This window comes from Arvicola amphibius, chromosome 4, assembly GCF_903992535.2.
Source record: "Arvicola amphibius chromosome 4, mArvAmp1.2, whole genome shotgun sequence".
NCBI classification, from domain to species: Eukaryota; Metazoa; Chordata; class Mammalia; order Rodentia; family Cricetidae; genus Arvicola; species Arvicola amphibius.
The window spans coordinates 51960086-51983155 of NC_052050.1; the positions used below are offsets into that span (position 1 = coordinate 51960086).

At 49.7% G+C, this 23070-nt stretch overlaps 2 protein-coding genes and 6 non-coding genes across 9 annotated transcripts; 5 read left to right on the plus strand and 3 right to left on the minus strand.

Moving 5' to 3' along the window:
* Positions 1–2275: 2275 nt before the first annotated feature.
* On the plus strand, positions 2276–2347 carry Trnaw-cca. The gene has a single exon. It is a non-coding gene; the product is annotated as a tRNA-Trp (tRNA).
* Positions 2348–2693: 346 nt separating this feature from the next.
* On the plus strand, positions 2694–2775 carry Trnas-gcu. Its single transcript has one exon. It is a non-coding gene; the product is annotated as a tRNA-Ser (tRNA).
* A 218-nt stretch (positions 2776–2993) lies between these two features.
* On the plus strand, positions 2994–3067 carry Trnat-agu. Its single transcript has one exon. It is a non-coding gene; the product is annotated as a tRNA-Thr (tRNA).
* Positions 3068–3434: 367 nt separating this feature from the next.
* Positions 3435–3508, plus strand: Trnai-aau. Its single transcript has one exon. It is a non-coding gene; the product is annotated as a tRNA-Ile (tRNA).
* A 798-nt stretch (positions 3509–4306) lies between these two features.
* Borcs6 (BLOC-1 related complex subunit 6) lies at positions 4307–6107 on the minus strand. Its single transcript, XM_038327608.1, has one exon. The coding sequence runs from the start codon at positions 6057–6059 to the stop codon at positions 4983–4985; it is 1077 nt and encodes a 358-aa protein (XP_038183536.1). The 5' UTR covers positions 6060–6107; the 3' UTR covers positions 4307–4982.
* Positions 6108–10667: 4560 nt separating this feature from the next.
* Positions 10668–17085, minus strand: Aurkb (aurora kinase B). Of its 2 annotated transcripts, XM_038327392.2 has the most exons (9): positions 17049–17085; positions 16748–16819; positions 15169–15265; positions 15009–15060; positions 14631–14822; positions 14317–14455; positions 14085–14233; positions 11823–11997; positions 10668–11376 (listed from the first exon to the last, which is right to left on the minus strand). In XM_038327392.2, the coding sequence occupies exons 2-9, from the start codon at positions 16793–16795 to the stop codon at positions 11203–11205; spliced, it is 1026 nt and encodes a 341-aa protein (XP_038183320.1). In that variant the 5' UTR covers positions 16796–16819; positions 17049–17085; the 3' UTR covers positions 10668–11202. The 2 variants fall into 2 exon arrangements, with proteins under 2 accessions (XP_038183320.1, XP_038183321.1); XM_038327393.1 differs by lacking the exons at positions 14631–14822; positions 15009–15060; positions 15169–15265; positions 16748–16819; positions 17049–17085 and having other exon boundaries at positions 14304–14387.
* A 4583-nt stretch (positions 17086–21668) lies between these two features.
* Trnaw-cca lies at positions 21669–21740 on the minus strand. The gene has a single exon. It is a non-coding gene; the product is annotated as a tRNA-Trp (tRNA).
* A 500-nt stretch (positions 21741–22240) lies between these two features.
* Positions 22241–22312, plus strand: Trnag-ucc. The gene has a single exon. It is a non-coding gene; the product is annotated as a tRNA-Gly (tRNA).
* Positions 22313–23070: the final 758 nt, after the last annotated feature.

A 23070-nucleotide genomic window follows, 5' to 3' on the forward strand; every position in this document is an offset into this window, starting at 1 on the left:
TTATTGCCTTCTAAGAAGTTATTTTATCTTATTGTCTTATCTGTATATATTCTGAGAAGTCCTTAGCTGTGAATTCCGTGAACTTTGATGATGCCACCCCTTCCCCAGTACTGGAGTGCAGAATGAGCAGCTCTACCCAGCTGTCTCTCTCTGCCTCTCTCTTTTATTCCTTCCCTCTCTTCTCGCCTTCCTTTGACAGAGGACCTCCATATTATCCAGGCTGGTCTCAGACAACCAAAATGTATTTCTCTCGGGGCCTGATGGCACAGGCCTGTAATCTCAGCATGGGGGTGGGGAGCAGAAGAATTGTGAGCTCAAGGCCTGCTTGGGCTACCATACAAAGTCAAGGTCAGCCTGGGGAATTTAGCAAGATCTTGTTGGAAAATAAAAGGCCACAGTCCCAGCACTTGGGAGGCAGGAAGATTGTCAAGCGTGCTAGGCCCTTCAGCCACAGAGTATGACAGTGCTCAAAACAGCACAAGGAGTATTTAAGTGCCCCTGGGGAGATGGAGGAAAGGCACTCCACATGGGGAGGAAGTCTGCCCTGAACTGAGTCCTGAATGCAATGTGAGGGGCAAACAGGCAGACAGGGATTTTGAAAGCCCTTCAAGCAATACTGTAGGCCGTGGTTCACAGACATTTGGGGTTGTGATGAGTTTAGACATTTGACAATGATTCAGTAGGTGCTAGGCATATAACTCAGTAGCCTAGCTTGTAAGAGTTCACTGGGTTCATTCCTAGACCAGGAGAGGCAGGAAGAGGAAGGAGCGAGGGAGGGAGGGTGAAAGGAACATAAATAAGCTGGTGACACATGCTTGTCTTCCCAGCAATTGGGAGGCTGAGGCAGAGATTGCTGAAAATTCAAGGCCAGTCAGAGCTATAAAGTAATATATAGTATATAGTATCCTGTCTCAAAAAATAAAAAAGACCAGAACTTTAAAAGTTAGTTCTAGCCCTGTATTCCTGTCATCCTAGCACCAGGAAAGCTGAAACCAAAAGAATTCAACTTCAAGGTCAGCTTGGACAACTAAGTGAGCCGTCTTTAAACGAACGAAGAAACAAGCAAAGGTGAGTAGAGGCTCAAGGGCTAGGAGCACATACTGCTCTTCCTGAGGACCCACATCAGGTGGTTTACAACAGCCTGTAACCCCAGCTGCGGGGGATCTCACACCTCTGGACTCTGCGGACATTTGCATTTTTGTGCACGTACTCCTCCTACATACACATAATTAAAATAATAAAAATAAATCTTAAAAAATAGATAAGATTACAAGTCTTAAAAAGATAAAGATTACTAACCCATTGGTTGTGGCCCAGCCCTCGGGAGGCAGAGTCAGGAAGATATCTCTGTGAGTTCGAGGCCAGCCTGGTCTATAGAGCAAGTTCCAGAACAGCCAGGGTTACAGAGAGAAACGCTGTCACAGAAAACAAGTCACCCAAAAAAGATTACGTAAGTGTACCAAGTAGCCTATATATGAATTGTATATGAAGAGCCCACAGGCGCTCAGAACTCAACTTCTTGACTCTGTAAACCCAAGGAGCTAAGACTGGATCCGACTTCAAAGAGCCTTTGATTTTAAGCCAGTGAGCGATGGAGGACCTTCCGGAGCCCAGATGAAAGAGGAGCTTGATATATAGCAAGCGAGCCGGGGAGGCCGAGAGAATGGACATGGGCATCTGCAGAATTCCTGAGGGATTGGAACAGACGGGATTTGGGGACTGGAAACCGGATGTGAGGGAGAGGGAAGAGTCAAAAGTCTCCCCTTTCATGGCCTGTCATGGCGCGTGCAAAAGACCTGGGAAAGAAGAAATAGTCAAGGGGAGGTGTCCGCTGTGAGCGGTCTGTGAGCGAGACTCGGGAGCCCTGAGTGTGTACAGGTGAGGGCTGGAGCTAGGGAACGCTGCAGCCTCAGGAGAGAAGATAGACCCCTGATGAAAACGGAGGGGGAAGGCCAAGAAGTCGCTGTCCTTCTGCATCCAGTTAAGAGTAGGCCTTAGTTGGTGACATTGGATCACCAGACCGCTGCTTGCCTTGTGGGGGGCATTGATATCCTTTCAGCTGACCTTCACAGGACTCCTGGAGCAGACAGGGACGGGAGGCCGTGGAGTCAGAGGGATGAGCTGCTTTGCTGAGTTCAGACGGTGCGGTCTCCTCCGAGGGGAGAGGCTCCAGCCATATTTCAGGTTTCCAGGAACATTAGAAAGAAAAAAAAAAAAAAAAAAAAAATCCTTCCTATAGTGCCATGAGGTGACCCGTGCAGGCCTGTGGCCGGCCGGCCTCGTGGCGCAACGGTAGCGCGTCTGACTCCAGATCAGAAGGTTGCGTGTTCAAATCACGTCGGGGTCATCCAACCTTTTCCGTTTCCTTTATTTTTGTCCCAATGATCAAAAAAGAAACATCTCTCAAAGAACAAAAGGAGAGGCTCGGGAACCAAATCTTGACGCCGCCCAGTCAGTATAGCTCAGTGATTTATTTCTAGTGAGCATTTTTGCGGATACTCCAGCGATTCTGGGCAAAGCGGGACTCGAGGCCAGCCAGCCGGAGTTCGCGGCCGCCCAGAGTTAGCTCCGTCACTGTTCTGCGACTGCGCGCGGCTTTTAGGCCGGGAGTCCTGGAAACGCAGACACCGGCGGACTCGGTCAGGAGTGAGGGTTCAGGTCTCAGTGAAGCCAACGCAAGTATCACTCATGAGGACGAGGTGGCCGAGTGGTTAAGGCGATGGACTGCTAATCCATTGTGCTCTGCACGCGTGGGTTCGAATCCCATCCTCGTCGTCGGTGTAGCTTGTAAGGTCTACATTCAGTTTTGTAATCTAGAGACAAATTGTCCTCGTGACAATTTCTGAATCACTCTGTGTTCACAACACCTACCACTCCCTTGACTTCCAGTCCTTTCTACTACCTTTTCCAGCAGCACCGGGAGTTATTTCCTGGTTGCTCATCTGCCCTAGGAGTGACCTGGGCAAGTAGTGAAGAAGTTACTTCACCGGATAGGCGCCGTGGCTTAGTTGGTTAAAGCGCCTGTCTAGTAAACAGGAGATCCTGGGTTCGAATCCCAGCGGTGCCTTTGTTCTTTCTTTTAACGGAAACTAGAAAAGTTCCAACACCTCTTGAGACCTGAACGGACCTTGAGCCCGTCTACTCACGACTACTCACTGCTCTGCCTCTGGCGTTCCGGTGGTTTTGTATTTGGGAGTGGGTTCCAGAACCTCCTTCCAGATCACATTTACGCCCTGACCGGCAATCCAGTGTTAAAATCGTATTATTCGTGCCTGTTAAAATTGCAAGTTGATCGCTAAATTGATTAACTACTCACTGCTAGTTTGGATATACGCATTTTCCTTCCTCCAAAATATCCTTAGAAGATTTTCTTTGCTTGACTGGGAATGTGTGTTCCTTTTACATGTCTTTAAAAAGGCAAGCTCGTTGTAGCTGGCCGGTTAGCTCAGTTGGTTAGAGCGTGGTGCTAATAACGCCAAGGTCGCGGGTTCGATCCCCGTACGGGCCAGAGTGCATCTTTATTTTTTAATTTCAAATAATATGCTTTGTTTTTGCAGTTATTAGATGGAAGTATACAATTATTTTCTTTTTATTCCTTTTAACAATGTGGCCTTTTTTTTCCTCTGCGATTTTAGATGAAGGTATGGAATTCTCTCAAGTCTTTTTTATTCCTCGTTTTAGTTGTATTCCAAGGTGGTCTTACTAGTTTTAATTATTTTTCTAAAAGGGAGACATCTAAGAATAGTTCATAAAGCAGTATTTCTAATCCTGAAACAGTCTGAACTAAACAAATGTACTGGAATATGTCCAAAATGTGGGAGCGTCTTGGGATGCGAAAATCATTACTTTTGTTATCTTGGAGATTCTATGATCATTATATGTTGTTCCTGAATGTACTGTGTAAAACTGTAAGGAGAAGACAGTCTTTGTGATTGGGACACAACTGTCTCAAATCATTATACATGACTGATCTGCACAGAGGTCAGGGACAGAGCTGCCAGGAGTTTATATTTTCTCATTACCAAGATAACCAATCTGCGTCTGCCTGTCCATCGGGAGCAGAAAAGCCCTTCCCCTCCTCTAAAGACCCTTGCTGGCTTCTGCTTGTTGTGGCTCTGTGGATCCTTTGTGTAATTATCTCCTTCAGATCTGAAGCAGGACTTAGATCCTTGTCCCTCTAGCATGAGACTTCCTCCTCCACACCCCCAGTTCCCACCCCCCAGGGAGCTCCAGGAGCCACCCCTACCTTCATTCCCATTCCTCTGGCTTGTCAACCCTGTGACCCCACACAGAAACAGGCTCAGCCTTAGCAGCAGCGGTACTTTTAATTCCACAAAACTCCACAGCAGGTGGGCTTCAAAACCAGCAACAATTCTAAACTTCACCGAGATCGGTGAGAACGTCCACTCACCCTCTCCACCAGGAAATGTGCACCTACTTGCTCCACCCCGTGGCATTTTAGGGGACCAGAGGGAAGAAGCAGGGGGTTATGCATTAGCAGATGTGCGCCCTTGCCTGCACGGCGCCTGCCGAGGACCACTCGAGCTCCTAAAGCCCCTGGCACTTGGGGGTCTGATCACTGGGATCAGGACAGCCACAGCAAACAGTGGCCCTTCCGTTCTCTTCTCGGCACGCGTGGTGGTCTGCCCTACCCCACCAGCAGAGATCTAAAGGCCTGCGTTCCCAAGGATGGCGTTCTAGCGAGGAAGAAGAGTCAGGAAGAACAGGGTAGACTGTTGACCAACTGAATAGAAGCAGAGCTACATCCCTTTCCAGAAGGAAAATCTTGACGACTTCCCCATTCCATTCACACTCCTTACTCCGAGAATGGGCACAGGTCACCTAAACGCTTGTGGAAGAACCTCTAACGCACAGGCCTCCCCTCAGCCGGCAGTTTCCACCAGGGCTCTTCGAAGAATCTTTAGGGTCCGACTGGACCCCGGCCTGGCCAGGTTAGGCATGGCCTCTCCTCTTGCCTCTGGTCACTTGCATAGGGCCTCCAACACCTCCAGAGTACGTCGGATATCTCGGACTTGGCGTGCCAGCCCCTGAACCGGTTGCAGAGCCCGTTCTAGCTCCTCGCAGCGCGCAAGTAAGGTGTACATGCCCTTGATGCTCATGTCCACGGCCTCGCCTAAGGAATCCACAGCGTCGCGGTAGGTCTGGATACAGCCCACGCTCAGTGCCGTCAGCTCCTGCACCGCACCACCCAGCCCGCGGAGCAGACGGTCCACCCGGCCGCCCAGCTCGCGACTCAGCCTCTCCAGATCCCTCAGCACGTCGGGGTCGATGGGAGGAATAGTGGGAGTGGGTGCGGGGGTCAGGCTGGGCCGCGCAGAGGCAGGGGGAAGGGGCGGAGGGGCGCCACTCAGACGGATCTTGAGTTGTAGGTTGTTGGCAACAAAGTGGGTAAGGTCGCCGTGGCGGCTCACCGTGCCCTCGAGCTCTAGGGGGCTGGAGATGGTGGCTCGACGTCCCCCGCCCGCGCCGGCCTCGCCAGTCGCCGAGGATCCCCCTCCGCCGCACGCCCCACTCAGCCCGTCCAGGCTGCGGCTGTCCTGAAGGCGGCTGGGGAACGAGCGGCCAGCCCTACCCGCCGCCGCCTCCTCTTCGTCGTGGTCTGCATCCTCTCCCTGCGGCGGCTCCACATTCATCTCGACGCCGCCGGGGCTCCCTCGACGGCAGACCCTCAGGGCGGAAGGCTGGTTCTCGCCGGGCTCGGGGTCCTGGTGCCAGGAGGACGGGGGCGGGGCGAGCTCAGAACCTGCCGGTCCCCCGCGGCCCCCGGTCCCTGACGGCGTCGCCCTGATGCCCGGCTGTTCCTCCCAAGCGCCCGGCTCCTGCCGGTGGACGATGCTGCCGCTCGACGTCTTCGGGGACGCTCGTGGGTGACGACTCGCGACTCCAACGCTCTCAGCCTCTTCCTCCCCGGACGCCCTCAAGATTGAGGGCGGCTTCAAAGGCGTTCGGACCGGCTGGCTGCTGAAATTCGCGGCCTGATGGTCGGCGACAGCCAAAAGGTCGGGTTCCGGCCCGAGCCGCCCCCGGGCGGCCTCCATGCTGCGGGTGGGGGCCGGAACCTCGAGTCGCTCGCCCGGCTCAGCGGCGGCGGCGGCTCCTTTAAGGGGCGGGGGCGGAGGCGCGCCGATTGGCAGCCGGCTGATCGGGGCACGGACAGGAAGGACTCTGCGATTGGTCGCCGCCCCAGGAAGTTCCGGACGAGGAGCTGTTGTGGAACTGCAGAGCCCACGTGAAGGCCAGTCGGGAAGCGGCTGGGAGGTGGCAGCTGCGCCCCGGAGTCCCGCGGGGCGGAGCCAGTCTCTAGGTCCACAATTCCTGCCTAGCAATCAGCGGCAGCCTTGCTCTGAGAGCCAGTCCCAAGCTCCCACCGCACGGGCCCCACAGAAGCAGCAGGCATTCCTGACGGCTCTGGCGGGCTCGGACCCTTAGGGTGGCACAGGCCTCAGGTCCTGGGACTCCAGCTTTACCAGCGAAACGCTGCCATTCCCGGACAGGCTGCCGAAGCCCAAGGCGGGCCCCCGGCTGCCCTTCATGCCTTACTGGGATGTCGGCGGGGTCAGCTGCGCAGGGCCAGACCTGCCGGGACCACCTGGAGGGACAGAAGCCCCGGAAGAAGCAGGCGGCTCAGAGGACAGGCACACAGTCCAGCGGAGGTCCGACAGGGGCCCACAGCCTTCACTGCGGGCTAGTTGCACACCAGGCTAGGGAAGCCTAGGAGTGTCACCAACTCCTGAGGCTCAGACAGCACCCTGAGACTTCAGTCGAGCAGGAAGCTCACACCAGTGACAGTTCACACCTCAGGCCAGGCCGCCGGGCAGCTCACTTCTCCCTGTCAACCCACAGATGACAGACCATTCCACCCTGCCCGTCAGCATCCCTCTGAGAGGGGCAACTGGCTATCCACAGTCAGCAGGGGTGGGAAACTGTAGCAGAGCCTTATGTCTGGGGATTAGTGGGGAACCTGTGTGGGTCTTTAGGCCACAGCCGTGTGCCCACACGGTGTCTCTGGACGAGGGAACGGCGTTCGGGAGCCAAGAATTGGTTCTGCCTCCTGGTCAGCCCTCATGGCGAACCGAAAACAAAACAAACAACCTTCCTAACTAGGTGGGCAAAGACTGGGGATCCCAATGCTTACTTGCCAAACGGACCGATGGGCCTTTCAAAGGAAGGAAAGAATGGGGTCCCTACGCTTACCCGTCGAAGGGACCGAGGGTAAATACACCGTTTGGGAGCACTGTGCAGCACAGCGAGTGAGGAGAGGAAGATGATTAGAACCTGTGCCGGGCAAAATACAAATATTACAGCCGCAACGGGGAAAAAAAAAGGCTGATCAGGCGAGCTCAAACCCTGTTAGCAGTCCCTGTTTCGGGGCCAGATACCCTCCCGGCACCCAGGCATTCTGATCCATTGGCAACTGACATTTCATGTCTCTCATTGGCTAGGCACGATCAGGACCTCTGACAGCGCCTGTTGCTAGGCACTCAGGAAACACCGCTTGGTCCCTCCTTATTGGCCAGGCACAGGCAGGCCCTTTGACAGCTCCAGGCAGACTCCAGGCTGGCTCCTTTTGGCCTGGCAGGCCCTAACTTCCTACAATGATGAAACAAGCATTCTGAGCTAAACTGAGGGCCACGTCGTCTCCAGAGACTTTAACACCCGCTTTCACTTTTGATACCCTCAACGGCGACTTTGTCAGTCTCATTCCCTGGTATGAGAATGAATTTGGCTACAACAGGGCGACAGATGGGCTTCATGGTCCATATAGCTTTCAAGGAATAATAAGCCCCGAAACACACACCCCAGGGAGATGTGGAAAACAGAAGCCGTTGGCTGCTGAGGGGTCCCTACCTCAACTCAGCCCCCACCCTGAGCATCTCCCCTTCACCTGATCACCGCTGCCTTTGACTCTTGACAAACAGAGCTTAGACAGTCCTAGCCCCTCTCATGTCAATTGTATCCAGGAAAAAAAAAATTCAAGACAGTGTTTCTCTGTGTTAACAGCCCTTACTATCTTGGAACTCATGTAGACCAGGCTGACCTCAAACTCACAGAGATCCACCTGCATCTGCCTCCCGAGTGATGGGATTAAAGGTGTGCACCACCACCACCTGGCAATCCTTTCTTTCTTTCTCTCTTTTTTTCTTTGTTTTTCGAGGCAGGGTTTCTCTGTGTAACAGCCCTGGCTGTCCTAGAACTCACTCTGTAGACCAGGCTGGCCTCAAACTCACAGAGATCCACCTGCCTCAGTCTCCCGAGTGCTGGGATTAAAGGTGTGCACCATCACGCCTGGCTGCAAAATTTTTTTAATTAAAAAAATAAAGTGTGATTGGAGTAAAGGTGAGGGTCTGGTGACTCCACCCTCTTCCATAGGGAACGTCAACAGGCCCAGTCTTAAGGGTCTCTTGCAGATAGTCACTGCTGTTCTGAGGAAGACAGCATTCTACAGCACTGATTATGGTAAAGCGTAATCAGGAGTGGACCGGTTCCCACCAAACTCAAGTAGCTGTACCACAAAGTGGGAAGGAGAAGCTAAGGGCAGTGACCACAGTGTCTATGACATCAGTGGTCAGCAAAGCATGACTCCCTCGCAGGTCAAACCAGTTCATCAGCATGAGACCTGACAGGAAGGTTGCTTATATAGGCCACCTTCTGTATATTTTGGTTTTTCAAGACAGGGCTTCTCTGTGCAGCCCTGGCTGTCCTGGGACTCTCTGTAGACAAGGCTGGGTTTGAACTCATCTGCCTGCCTCTGCGTCCCAAGTGCTGGAATTAAAGGTGTTCGCTACCACCACCACGCAGTTTTTATATTTTTATAGGGTTGAAAATGAGTATGAAAAGTTATGAAGTCAAACTTTTCATGTCCATGTCCCCAAATAAATAGATATTGGAATCTAGTCATGTTTACGCATGTATGTACAGTCGATGTTGCTTTGGGGCAAGAACAGTAGTGTACAGTCACAGCGGAGACCATACGACCTGCAAAGCCTGAACTAAGTGCTGTAGCTTTGGATGTGGGATGTTAAAAGCCTTCGTCCCCAGGAAGGCACTGCTGACGGGGTGGAAAAGGTAAGAGATAAGGCCTAGGGGCTGGAGAGATGGCTCAGTGGTGTTTGCCTTTTGCTTTCTGGCTATGAAGTGATCCGTTTCGCTTTGCCATGTGCTTCTACAGCGATGTGCTGTCTTGTTTCAGGCCCCAAAGTGACAGGCCAACCAAGTTGACTATCTCAGGCCTCTGGAAAGCTGATGAATGTATTAGTCACCACCTGAACGTTTGGCACAAGGGCTCTGAGCTCGGGTGGTCAGGCCATTATTCTGTGCATCAAAACTCTAGGGCACATGCCTTTAATCCTGGCATTTAGGCAGTGGATTCAGGTGAATTCAAGCCCAGCCTGTCTACATAATAGAATTACAGTCCAACTGGGACTACATGGTGAGACCCTGTCCCCAAACAAAACAAAACCAAACAAAAAAAGCTCCAGGGCACATTCACATCCTCCTCAGAAGAGTAAAGTCTCTAGGTCTGAGACTCTGGGGTAACATGGCCAGCCCAGTCTCCGCTATGCTCAGGTCCATGCTGTGGAAGTTAGAGTCTGCCACATAGCATGAGGTAAATAGCTTTTCTGGCAGGAACTGGGAATGTCCTCTGCTCCCAGCACCAGAGAGCTTGCATCACCAGCCAGCAAACAGTGGCCAGGAGGTGCCACATTTCAGGGCCAGGTCCTGGAGTCAGAGCCTCCAGGGGTGAAGGACAGGTGGGCATTGAAAGAACCAAGAGGGGACAACTGTTGCCCGAGCAAACTGTTCACAGTTTGGTAAGTGCCCTGCCTCTGGACTGTCCCCTCCGCCACCTCACCCCACTCACCACCAATGACATAAAATTATGATGTTCCCTTGTTTGTTCCCAAAATGTAATTGTATTCTGGAATGTGCTTTTCTCACTGAATGTATCACACATAGATGTACCTCTAACTCAGCAGAGATCTGAATTAAGAATTGCATAGGCTGGGCGGTGGTGGCGCACACCTTTAATCCTAACGATTGGGAGGCAGAGGCAGGTAGGTCTCTGTGAGTTCAAGGTCAGCCTGGTTTACAAAATGAGTTTCAGGACAGCCAGAGCTGTTACATAGAAAAACCCTGTCTTGAAAAACAAAAAGCAAACAAACAAACAAAAAAAGATGGGAGATAGTCTGTGAGTTGGAGGCCAGCCTGGTAGCCTGGTCTATAGAGCTATTTCCATCCAGGACAGGCTCCAAAGCAAAGAAAAACCCTGTCTCCAAAACAAACAAACAACAACAAAAAATAACAACAAAAACCCATCCAACCAAGGCTTCTAAGAGATAACAACCAAACCTAACAAAATAAAATACAATAAGATGAAGCACAAGCTTCCATACTGCAGTTGGACACAGCAGCCCAACAGGAGGAAAAGAGCCCCAAGAGCAGGCAAAGGTTAGACTTTCATCACTGCGTCTCCTGGAACTTGTTTGTAGACCAGGCTGTCCTCAAACCTGTGGCGATTCCCCTGACTCAGTCCCGTAAGTGCATACACCAACATGCCCAGCTAACTTGAGCTAACTTGGTGTTCTGGCTTCACAATGTTGGCTAGCAACTATTTTTTACTCTCATTACAGTATTCAAAAAACATGAAATATTTAAGACTTTATTATAAAATATACTTTGGGCTACATATTTTTTTGAATTTAAGATAGGCTAGGCTAAGCATGTTTCATAGACAAACTGGATTAAATGCATTTTTGGCTTATGGTATTTTAAAATAACATTCAACATTTGGCAAATTGAAAGAAATCAGACTATATGGTTTTGAATTGTGTATGGGCGTTTGGCATGTATGTATGGGTACCACATCCATGCCCAGCACCTGCAGATTCCCCAGACTGGAGTTACAGATGGCCGTGAGCGCCATGGGGTGCCGTGCATTGAACTCCTGGATCTCTGGAAGAACAGCCAGTGCTTTTAACTGCGGAGCCATCACTCCTGCACTGTTTTAATTTTATGTTTCACCTATGTGTGTGTGCACCCCAGGTAAGTCTGGTTTTGCCTGTGGAGGTCAAAGGGGGGTCAGATTCCCTAGAACGGGAGTTGTGCATAGTCATGAACAAACCCTCCCCCAACACATACACAAATATACAAAGAAAACCAAGCCAAGGACAGAGACAAAAATCAAGAGACAGGCTGAAGGGCAGAGGGAGACAGTACCCTCTGAGAATGGGCCCGGACCCAAGGGTGAGCTGCAACCTGGGCCAGGGGCAGCCGTTCTGAAGGGTTGTGCTTGAGCAGTTTAGAGATGAGGTCCTTGGCACCCTCAGGCACAGAAGGGGGGAACTTCAGGTCCACCTGCAGGCCAGGAAGGCAGAAAGGTTCTGTCTGTGTTACCCTGACTACTCATTCTATCAAGAGAGTTTTGCATACCCCACCCCCAGGAAAACCCACAAAGGATGGGGAAGGGGTAGGGGAGCCATTTTCCTTTGGGAGGTTGCTGGATTCAGGCAGCAGCACTAGGTGGTCTAGGGGGCTATAAAGAAAAAGGACATGAAGGTGGGTGGGGCATGTGCTGGGAAAGGAGTCGGGGGCGGGGCTTGGAGAGGGGTGGGGGAGTTGTGTGTGTGTCTGTGTGTGAGGGGGGCAGTGGATATGATCAAGTAACATTGTATACCTGTATGAAGTTTTCAGGGAATAAATAAGTACTCACAAACAGGGAGCCTTTGCAGAGCCCTATAAATCCACTCAGCCCACCCCCAGACCCTGGCTGCCACAGTACAGAGTCCATGCAGGTATCCTACCTTGACAATCCGACGGTATGTCTCACTGTGGTTAGCAGTCTCGAAGGGGGGGTTCCCCACCAACAGTTCATAGCAGAGCACCCCAATGCACCATAGATCTACCATTTCATTATGCATGCGCCCCTCAATCATCTCTGGGGGAAGATAGTCCAGGGTGCCACACATGGTCTTCCTCCTGGTGGGATGTGGAAAGTGGGTAGGGTACCAGAAATCAGTATGCAGCCCAGAGACCCCAGGATGCACTGGTGGGGGGTGGGTTGTCCATCTAAGTCAGACAGAGTGCCTGAAGTAGGATGTGGTAATGGTATAAATCAGAGTGTCCGAGATAGAGATAGGCATACATGGCTCCAGCATGGCCACACTAATGCAATATCATTTTTTTTTTTTTTAGTTTTTTATTTTAGTTTTTTGAGACACAGTTTCTCTGTATAGCCCTGGCTATCCTGTAACTCACTCTGTAGACCAGGCTGGCTTCCATCTCAGAGATCTGCCTGCCTCTGCCTTCCGAGTGCTGGGATTAAAGGTATGCACCTCCACTATCTGGCTATTTTAATCTCAATAAATAAAAAAAAAAATAAAACAATCAGAGACGAGGACAATGCTCATTTCAAAGAACAACAACAGAAAATATCTCTAACACGCAGCAAGACATGCTACTTAAATAAATCAGATCACGTTTTCACTGTGCAACACCACGGAGCATCAAACAACGATGCGGTCACCAGATACTGTGATGTACACCTCTAATCCCAATACTTGGTAAATTTTTTGTTTGGTTTCTTCTGAGATAGGGTCTCTTTATAACATAGATTTGGCTGGCCTGGAACTCACTAGGTAGAACAGACCAGCCTCGACCTCAGAGAGATCCATCTCCTTAGGGCTGGATTGAAAGGCATGAGCCACCTGGCTTATCCCAACATTTGGGTGGCTGAGGTAAATTGTCAGTCTGAGGCCAGTTTGGGCTACCAGGTAAAATCTTGTCTAAGAACTGGGAAGGGGGGTGGGGGAGAAGGAGGGTAGAAGCACTCAGTAGTTAAGAGCACTTACTGCAGGACCCAAATTCAAGTCCAGCACCCACATGGCAACTCAGAGCTGTCTATAACTCCAAGATCTGACACTCTCATACCACACAGACATACAGGCAGACAAAACACCAAAGCACATAAATCATCAAAAAATGCTTACTAAAGCTGGGCAGTGGTGGCGCACACCTTTAATCCCATCACTTGGGAGGCAGAGGCAGGAGGATCTCTATGAGCTTGAGGCCAAAATTGAGTTCCATGATAGCCAGGGTTAGAGAGAAAGAAACCCTGTCTCAAAAAAAAAAAAAAAAAAAAAAAAAAAAAAAAGTTAAAACACAGAGAAGAGGTGTTGAGGGGTGTGGTCACTGAGAGAGCATTTGCCTAGCATAGGCAATGCCCTGGGTTCCATCCTCAATACCGCAAACACACAAAACCAAATAAAATGTGTCATGGGTAACCAGGCATGGCGGCTTGTGCCTGTGATACCAGACACGCATTTGGACAGCCTGGGCAACACAGTGAGGCCCTATTTCCTTAAAATGAGCAGGGTCGGCAGGGATAGACTTGACAGAGATACAAGCCTGTAATCTTACTGTGTTTGGAGGTAAAGGCAAGGATGGTGAACCTTGGCTACACAGTGAGTCTGCAGTCATTTACACAGGACCCTGTCTAGGTTTTAACCAGTCATTGTGGGAGTTTTCACAATGATGTGGCGAGAGAGGGCCCACCATATTTAATAGAAAAAGGTTAGAAAATTCAGGGTATGAATCATTACATCACCTATTTCTGTAAAGCTATCACTATGTCAAATCAGGCGGTGGTGGCGTGTACCTTTAATCCCAACACTCAGGAGGCAGAGGCAGGTGGATCTCTGTGAGTTCGAGGCCAGCCTGGTCTACAAGCGCTAGTTCCAGGACAGGCACCAAAGCTACAGAGAAACCTTGTCTCAAAAACAAACAAACAAAAAAACCCCCCAAAAACAAAAAATATCACTATGTCTATATTGCAGGGAGACAAACTCCATCCTGAGGAACAAGATATTTTTATTTTGTTTTTTGAAACAGGGTTTCTCTGTGCAACGGTCCTGGCTATCCTGAAACTCGCTCTGTAGATCAGGCTGGCTGGCCTCTGTCTCCTAAGTGTTGGGATTAAAGGCCTGCGCCACCACCGACCAGTTACAGAAGTGTTATACAGACTGCCACAGCGGCACACCAGGGACAGTCCCCTAACCCCAGCATACCTCAGGGAGGGGGCGTGCACAGACCAGCCGAAGTCCGCAATCTTCAGCTCCCCCTGGAGACCCAACAGCAGGTTCTCGGGTTTTATGTCTCTGTGAATCACCTTCTTCTTGTGGCAGTACATCAGGGCATCCGACAGCTCCTCCATGATCTGCGAGGGTCCACAACAGAAGGTCAAACAGGCCTTAACTTGCGCCAACAGCCCCAGCCTCACAGCCCACTCTGGGTCCTGACCGTGGCTGTCCGCTGCTCATCGAAAGTTCGGTTCTTCTGTAGTTCCTTGTAGAGCTCCCCGCGCGGGGCATATTCCAGTATCAAGTAGATCCTCCGCCGGTCATAGAAGTAGTTGTAGAGCTGGAGAATGTTGGGATGTCTGGGGCAAAGAGAAAGGAAGCTTCGGCTTGCCTTTAGGAGACCTAGATCAGGGTAGGAGTAGAAAGGAGGAGCTGGGCAGGTGGTCCCATTGTATCAGACAGGGTTGGATTGCAAAAAGAGGAGCGTGACGCCATCGGGTTGCAGAGGGGCCAGGGTCTGGGCGAGCGGCATACTTCAGATGTGCCTGGATTTCGATCTCTCGGCGCAGCTGGTGCTCCACTCCCTCCTTCTCAATCTGAGACTTGAAGAGGATCTTGAGGGCCACAATGAACTGGCTTTTCTTCTCCCGGGCCAAATACACATTTCCAAATTTGCCTTTGCCCAGAGGACGCCCAATCTCAAAGTCGTCAATAGTGAGGGTCCGCCTGATTAAAAAAAGTGGGGGGAAGGCGGCTAGCTCAGCGCATGGCTGGCTTAGACTCTCAAGGTGTTTGAGTTCTTGCTCCTCGATCATCTATCTGCACGTTTCTCCGTCCCTACCCCCTTTAATTTTGCCATTCCAGCCCCACCAAACACTGTTTAAGTTCCCCTACCAGCTCTGGGGTACTTACAAGGCAGTGGGGCCCCGACTGACATTTTCAGACAACTTCTGGCCAGGGGCGGCTAAAGGAGAGAGCAGGCATGTTGAGTTCCTCCTCTGACATTCTTACCTTTACACCCTCTCTGAGGTTCCAGTCCCCTTGGGCCCGTCCTCCCCGCTGTCCCGGGTACCTGTGCACTGGCCACTGGTCCGGCTCATGAGAGCAAGTGTCACAGCTGGCTCCTTCCGCAGCACTCTCTGGGGCAGGGTGTTCAGGCCGGAATGAGACTGAGGAGCAAAGGGTGGCTCTGAGGGTGTCCTTGTCCCTGAGGCCTAGCTGGAAGCAGCGTTTCAGCTACTTGTTAAAGAACCCATCATCCACTCACAGTTCAAAGAACAATAGTGATACACTGTCATTTGGCTGGCTCCCTAGCCCCAAAGTTCTGCCCTGGCTCCATAAGAAATAGGTAACTAAGAAACAGCTCGAGAGCCCAGTGTGCTGGCACACATCTGTAACCCCAGCCCTTAGGAGGTTCACGTAAGATTTCAAGAAGACAATCCTCAACAGTCAGTTCAAGGCCAGTGTGAGCTAAGTAAGACCTTGTTTTAACATCACCCCCCACACACCAACAAAACAACAAAAACGAAAAGAGCAAAGTAAATGAACGAATGAAAAAAACAACACAAGACAAGGGGAAAAGATCGACTCTGACATCTAACAATTCCCCTGGCCCTGGCCCACACACACCACCTTCCCAAGCACGGCGATGCCCAGATAGTTCCACACACAACCCATCCGTCCAGGCTCCTGTGAGATCTGAGCTCAGCAAGCTGCAACATCAGCATTTACTCTTTCACGGTAACAGACCAGCGGTGCACTGAGGCACAGACAGCCTTGGCCGCCTCTCCTCTTTCCACTTCTCTGAGTAATAGAGGACTTCTTCTGGTAGTGACCAGGGTAAATGTAACAGTGTATCTCATTCAGTGCTCCCTGCAGGGAGAGGAAGCCAGGACAAGGAAACTGATGGACTGTCCAGGATGCCTAGGTCCCACCAACAGGGAACAGCCTGTGAAGGGTTCTTCATTTTGGGGGAGGGCACAGGGTCCCATTATTTTGCCAAGCTCATTACAGGTGTGTTGTATTATACGCGTGAACCATCGTGCTTACTCGCTCATTTCCTCAGCCAAGAGAAGGCACCAGTGTGCCTACAAACCTCCTCCAGTGATCAGTATAGACTGGTCCATGTACACACACACACACACGCACGCACGCACGCGCGCGCGCAAGCATTTCAAATCTATTTGGATCCTTAGTCCCAACCACTCGTTAAGATCAATTCCAGGGCTGGAGTGTAGCTCAATGGCACATCAAAACTCAAGGCTCTGGGTTTGATATCCAGCCTCACAAATAACTATTAGACCGACCTGGACCTTTTAAACATTAGCTTTCTATTCTACAGTCCAACTTCCATGGAGCTAGTTTTTTCAGACTGGAGGGTGGAACTCACGGTCCGAAAGCACAGTGCTGCTGCTTGCTCAGCCCAGCTATTATTTGTAGGACAAACATCTCGACTCTACAGAAGCCCTCAGATTGAGGTTGGCAGCATCTGACACGATCAGGCTGCAAGTGATCAGACAGGGCTCTGCACGCAACCTTTCAGGGAACGCAGCGGAAGCGCTCAGCGGACGGCCAGTAGCAGGGCCCTCCACCCATCTCCAAGGACTCGCCTTCCGGGGGAGGTGGGGCGAGGAATGTGGCCAGGACCTTACCTTCAGCGAGCCGTAGGGCCAGGGGTAGGCGTTCTCCTTCTGAGCCATTCTCCAGGAAAAGCCGGAGGAGAGCTGGGCAGAGAGGGAAACAGCGGTGAGAGACGGAAGGTGCGGAGGCAGATCTGCGGGGAGGGCGAGCCTGGGCGGGCGGAAGGAAAGAAGTGCTCAGTAAATTGCCGAGGTCGGGGCGCATCCCCGCTGCACCCCTCTCCGCACCCCCTACGCCCCTCTCTGCACCCCTCCCTCTGAGCGACCCGGCTGGCACATGGCCAGTCCCACGGAGCCCGACCCCGTGGATCACCTGCGCTCTCCGGAGCCCACGGCTTAGCCGCCTCCCACTCGGCTGGGCGCCTGCACGTAGGAGAAGTTGTCCCGCAGCTCCGTGACCCCGACACTTTCAAATTTCCCGCTCTGAGCCCATTGGCTGAGCCGCCACGCAAGCCCACTCTCATTGGCTAAGCCTCTGGTGACGTAACTCGTTGAGATGCATAAAAGGTGCGGGTTAAGAGGCTTGTTTCTCTACCTTGAGGCTGTGTCCCTAGGTCATCACACTTTTTTTTTTCTTGTTCATAAAAAAAATTAAATATTTAAACTGGACGGTGGTGGCTCGCGCCTTTCCCAGCGCTCGGGAGGCAGAGGTAGGCAGATCTCTGTGAGTTCGAAGCCAGCCTGGGATATTACACGGAGACAACCCTGTCTCAAAAAATAAAAAATAAAAATAATATATATATACCGAGTTCTCTCTCTCTCTGTCTCTGTCTGTCTCTGTCTCTCTCTCTCTGTCTCTCTCGCTCTGTCTCTCTCTCTCTCTCTCTCTCTCTCTCTCTCTCTCTCTCTCTCTCTCTCTCTCTCTCTTGTGTGTAAGTAAAACTTTTGTTTTCTGTTAGATGGAGAGACTATTATGCCGACGCCACTGCTTAAACTGTCTGTTTACCTCGGGAGGCAGAGACAGGTGGATCTCTGTGAGTTTGAGGCCAGCCTGGTTTAAAAAGGGAGTTCCAGGACAGCCAAGGCTAAACAGAGAAACCCTGTCTGGGGGGAAGTGGACGACAACAAAAACAAACAAACAAACAAAAATGTCTGGGTCACAGGAGAATTTAAATGCTGCCCTTAATATAATCTTTGTATGTACAATCCTCTTTAATGTCCTTGGTGTATTGGTTTTAGAACAACCTATGATATCCAAACCCGGACTACTCAGGTCCCTTCTAGAAACAGGCATAATATTGTATCCGACATAGTTTTTGCATTAAGTTTGTAATTCTTTCGGGCTCATTGGCTAATCTCTAGATCACCTAACTATCCAATACTATGGGAATACTGTGAAACGGTAGTAAGCTGTCTCCGAGGAAATATGATGCAGGGAGGAAAAGTCAATACAGATGCAATTGATTAGATGAGATACGTGGTCACACAGACAGACAGACAGTTTGTTGGGTCCATGGTTGTAGAATCATGACTATGGATCTGTATTTCTGAGTTCTCTATTCTCCTTGTCTGTTTTGTATTTGGGTTTTATTTGAGACCAGTGGCTCTGTTTAGCCCAGGCTGGCCTCCAATCCACTGCATAGCCCAGGCTGGCCTCCAATCCACTGCACAGCCCACGCTGGCCTCCAATCCACTGCACAGCCCAGGCTGGCCTCCAATTCACTGCATAGCCCAGGCTGGCCTCCAATCCACTGCATAGCCCAGGCTGGCCTCCAATCTACTGCATAGCCCAGGCTGGCCTCCAATTCACTGCATAGCCCAGGCTGGCCTCCAATCCACTGCATAGCCCAGGCTGGCCTCCAATCCACTACATAGCCCAGGCTGGCCTTGACCTTCTGATCCTCTCACCACAGCTTCCCAGTACCAGGCTCGGCTTGTTTATTCCATTTTTATTCCTTCCTAAACGTCCTTCGAGGTCCTGGAGAGAGCTGTCTGCCGCGGTCATTCTGTGCTGGTTCCCTGACGCCTGTGGTGTTTGAAGGCAGTTTTAAAAAACCAGCGTGTTCTCCATTCCTTGGCTAGGCACACTCAAAACCCACTCTCCTGCAGATGTTCTGTTTCTGTGTCTTTAGTGTTTCTAATTCTAGCATCAGGCTTGGAATTCCAGCACTCTGGAGCCAGAGGCAGGAGGATTGCCAGGAGTTCCAGGTTACAGTTTGAGCCATTTACTCAAACACGTAAACAAATAAGTTTTCAGATTCTATAAATTAGCAGTTCCCACTGAGTTAACTCTTGATTTTCATCCCATCTCTTGAGTAATGGTAAATGTAGACTCTTCGGGCCAAGTAACGTTGAGGGTGACCATGAGGGCCTTTACCCGGCTTTTCTGCCAAGGGGCTGACAGTTCACACACCTGGGAAGGAGCAGAGCCATGTTGGGGGCTCCAAAGGTTGGGCATATGCAACTTCCGCAACAAAGACTGTGTGCCCTTGTCTTAGTACATGTGACAAAGTGACCGAGATCTGACACAAGACAGGACAAGACCCAGGAGGGAGTGCGGTGACGGGGGTAAGATTCTAGTTGGCATGGCATCTGTTGTGTGGGTAGCATTCTGAGGCCCAAATTCCTCACCGGGAAGCCCTCCAGCAAAGACAAAGTGTAGCTGCTGGAGCAAAGAAGTATCAGGATGTGGAGGTATTTATCTATCAAGGAAGACAAGGTGTGTGTGTGTTTGTGTGTGTGTGTGTTTGTGTGTATGTTGTGCGTGTGCCCACGCATGTGTTCATGTATATATGTGTACTTATGTATGTATGTGTGTATGCATGTGCATGTATGTGTGTATGGATGCATATGTGTATATGTGTGCGTGTGTGTGCGTGTGTGTGTGTGTCCCCGTGTGTGTCCATGTATGTGTGTGTGGTACTGGGGGAGGTGGGTTGGGTGAGAAGAGTTTGCTAGCTTGGGTTCCTCTTTCACTTCTTTCTTTTGTTCTTTTTTTTTTTTTTTTCCCTTTTAAAAAACAAACTGGGGCTGGAGAGATGGCTCAGTGGTTAAGAGCATTGCCTGCTCTTCCGAAGGTCGAGTTCAATTCCCAGCAACCACATGGTGGCTCACAACCATCTGTAATGAGATCTGGTGCCCTCTTCTGGCCTGCAGGCATACACACAGACAGAATATTGTATAAATACAGAATATTTATACAGAATATTGTATAAATAAATAAATATTTAAAAAAATAAATAAATAAATAAAATAAAAAACAAACTGAAGGTTGCAAACTGTCCATGGTTCCAGGGCCTGAGGGGAAGCATGGAGGGAAGTATCATTTATACGCAATAGTCTGCATTCCAGACAAAGTTCATCAGAGACGGGAAAAACTACTTTAAAAAATTTGGACTCACCCATGGTGCCTCATTTATGCCTGTAATCCAGCACTTTGGAGGCAGAGGCAGGAGAATCACTGTAAGTATGAAGCCAATTTGGTCTGCACAATAAGTTCCAAGACTGGTTACGAAATAATAAAATAAAAATAGAAAAACAAAAATCGGACTTAAATTTCATTTTATTTTTGACTTTTCAAGGTTTTGATAGTCAGATGCTACGTCTGATTCATTTCAACTCCTTCACTGCCAAACCTGGAGGACCGGGTACTGACAGCTTCAACTTCTCTTCCGTCTTGTCTATGATGAGCAAGGTGTACCGGCCGCAGCGAACCTTGATCTTCCCGTTATTCTTATTCTTCTTCAACTTGACGGACGCCTTCGGCATCCTTCCGCCGGACTGTAAACAGAAAGTCTTGATTTCCTCAGTTTTCTGAGAAATGGCGACGGGCGCTCCGCGCTGGCAGCCGCACCAAAAAACACAGCAGCGAGACTTAAATTTTCGATAAGGCAACAACATTTTGGGGGAGGGGGATGCGTGAAAAAGTTTCATAGCCCTATAGCCCTTTAAAAACAGCTAAAGTTTTTAACAGTACTGAAATTCTAGAATTCACGTCCCAGATCTTGTCCAGTCAAGGCAAGTGAAGGCTAAACCGGTGAAGCAGAGCTTGGGAGTCGCAGAGGGCAGAACAAGAGTTCTAGACCAGCCCCTATGGCTCCCAGGCCAGCCTGGGCTACAGGAGCCCGCACGGAAAAAGCAAACGCCAACAGCCGTCCCAAACCTTAAAACAACAAAGCAATAAACAAGCAAGAAGAGCGACGTTGGTGGCAACATTTTAAATAGTAATAAAAAGTGCAGATAAACCGGGGATGGTGGCGCACGCCTTTAATCCCAGCACTCGGGAGGCAGAGGCAGGCAGATCTCTGTGAGTTCGAGACCAGCCTGGTCTACAAGAGCTAGTTCCAGGACAGGCTCCAAAGCCACAGAGAAACCCTGTCTCAAAAAACAAAACAAAACAAAACAAAAAAAAGTGCAGATAATAAGATGGCCAAATGTCCAACTTCAGAAAAATTGCTTAATACTTTACATAATTGTCATAAAACTTTAGGTTGTCGCTCTAACTATAAAGAATATAAAATTATATTTTTCATACAGATGTTGAGCAAAAATAACGGGGCAAAATTTTGAACCCCACCAGTAGACATAAATTAAGCAATCCAAAGCGAAAAAAAAGTGTTTTGGGATAATTACAGTCTGGAACTAGCTCTTGTAGACCAGGCAGCATCGAATTCACAGAGATCCGCCAGCCTCTGCCTCCCGAATGCTGGAAAAGGACGTGTGCCACCACCACCCCAGCTATTATAGTTTTTAAGGTGATTAATTATTCCTACAGTTTATCCGAAAAAGGAATATTTATTCTCATAAATACATTTTCTGAGCAAGAGTTGGATGGGGACTGCGAATTAACAATTACTGTTAGGATATCTAAATGTTTAAAAGTAGAGGCATGACTATTTCAACAGAAACCTGAAAAGGGCCCAACTTTGTCGGGTTCCTGGAGTGCTTAAAGAACTACTAATGACAGACATAACTAGAAAATTAGGACATGCGATGACCCCGACGTGATTTGAACACGCAACCTTCTGATCTGGAGTCAGACGCGCTACCGTTGCGCCACGAGGCCTCCGTGAACCCCTGAGTTGACGGGTGTGGTGAAGTGATGCCTCACCGCAATGAGCACGGAGCGTGAGCACGGAGCGTGAGCACGGAGCGTGTCTGTCTCTTCAGGCTTTGCTCGCTCGGACCGAGGGAGGCTCGTGCTCACGTAGAAGTGACTGCGGTTGAACGACGAGATGTGCTTAGGTACGTTTGGCAGAAAGGCAGATTCTTTAGTCTTGGGCTACACTAAACTCACTCAGAGAAGCGACTTAAACGTTTGGAACGATTTTTCCCCCTAGGGATGATGCCATTATGGTGTCATTGATTCAAAACAGAGTTTTAGATTTAATCCCAGCTGTGCTCATGACAAAAACCAAAGCAAAACAAAGTCCATCTCATTTAGTTTCTCTAAATCTTGTTTTTCTTACTCGTACTTTCAATATAATCACAGTTTAACGCTGTAATCCCAAAAAGTACGCGAAAAAATAAATATAAATAGGTTTGTAGCAACGTTGCTTCTCATCTGCGTTGGTGGTATAGTGGTGAGCATAGCTGCCTTCCAAGCAGTTGACCCGGGTTCGATTCCCGGCCAACGCAGTTGCTGCTTTTTCTTTTTTCCCTTTGGCCAAATCGATAGTGAGTACAGCTATCCAGAGGAACCATTATCTCCAATATCTTGGTGTCCACGCTCGTCACTCAGGCCCAACCCTGGTCGTTCTCCAGGTTCATGCAATATACGTCCTGTACTTCCTCCCTGTGTGCACCCTGTGTGGAAACACTGACAACTGCTCGGGTTGCGGGGCAAATCCAGTCCCAGATACCTGGGGAGGGCCAAAGCAAAGGTTGAATCAGCCTCTACATTCTTTGAAATTAGCTAGTAAATCTCAGGCTGTGAATACTAGAATTACAATGGGGATTGGAAATATAACTATTGAGTAAGCATTAAGGGAAGTAATTGTAGTTAGGATAAAAAGTGAAAGTATCATCCCTTCTAGGCATTTAAGGTTGATAAAAGGTGGGACCGAAAGTTTGGTGTTCCTAGGAATGAGAAGATAAAGGCTAGGGTAATATTAAAAACTGCAGATGTCATTTTGGTAATTATGATGAAGATCATAATCTAATGAATGGAAATCATTAATTTTAATTAAACTAATTACCAATTATTCTGTTCATTCTAGACCTTTTTGGGATCATTCATAGGCGAGGCCTAGGGCTAAAATAGTGATTAGAATAAATGCAATTAGGGCTGTGGAATTTAGGTTGGAGATTTGTAAGGCTCGTGGTAGGGGCAGCAGTGGGGCAATCTCTAAGTCAAATAATAGAAATGCAATTGCTACGAGGAAAAAATTTATAGA

Coding starts and splice junctions, on each gene's coding strand:
- Borcs6 (XM_038327608.1), bottom strand. CDS start 6,059: ATGGAGGCCGCCCGGGGGCGGCTCGGGCCGGAACCCGACCTTTTGGCT.
- Aurkb (XM_038327392.2), bottom strand. CDS start 16,795: ATGGCTCAGAAGGAGAACGCCTACCCCTGGCCCTACGGCTCGCTGAAG. Junction 15,061..15,168: donor GACCAGTGGCCAGTGCACAG/GTACCCGGGACA, acceptor TCTCTCCTTTAG/CCGCCCCTGGCCAGAAGTTG. Junction 11,377..11,822: donor CATACCGTCGGATTGTCAAG/GTAGGATACCTG, acceptor CCTGGCCTGCAG/GTGGACCTGAAGTTCCCCCC.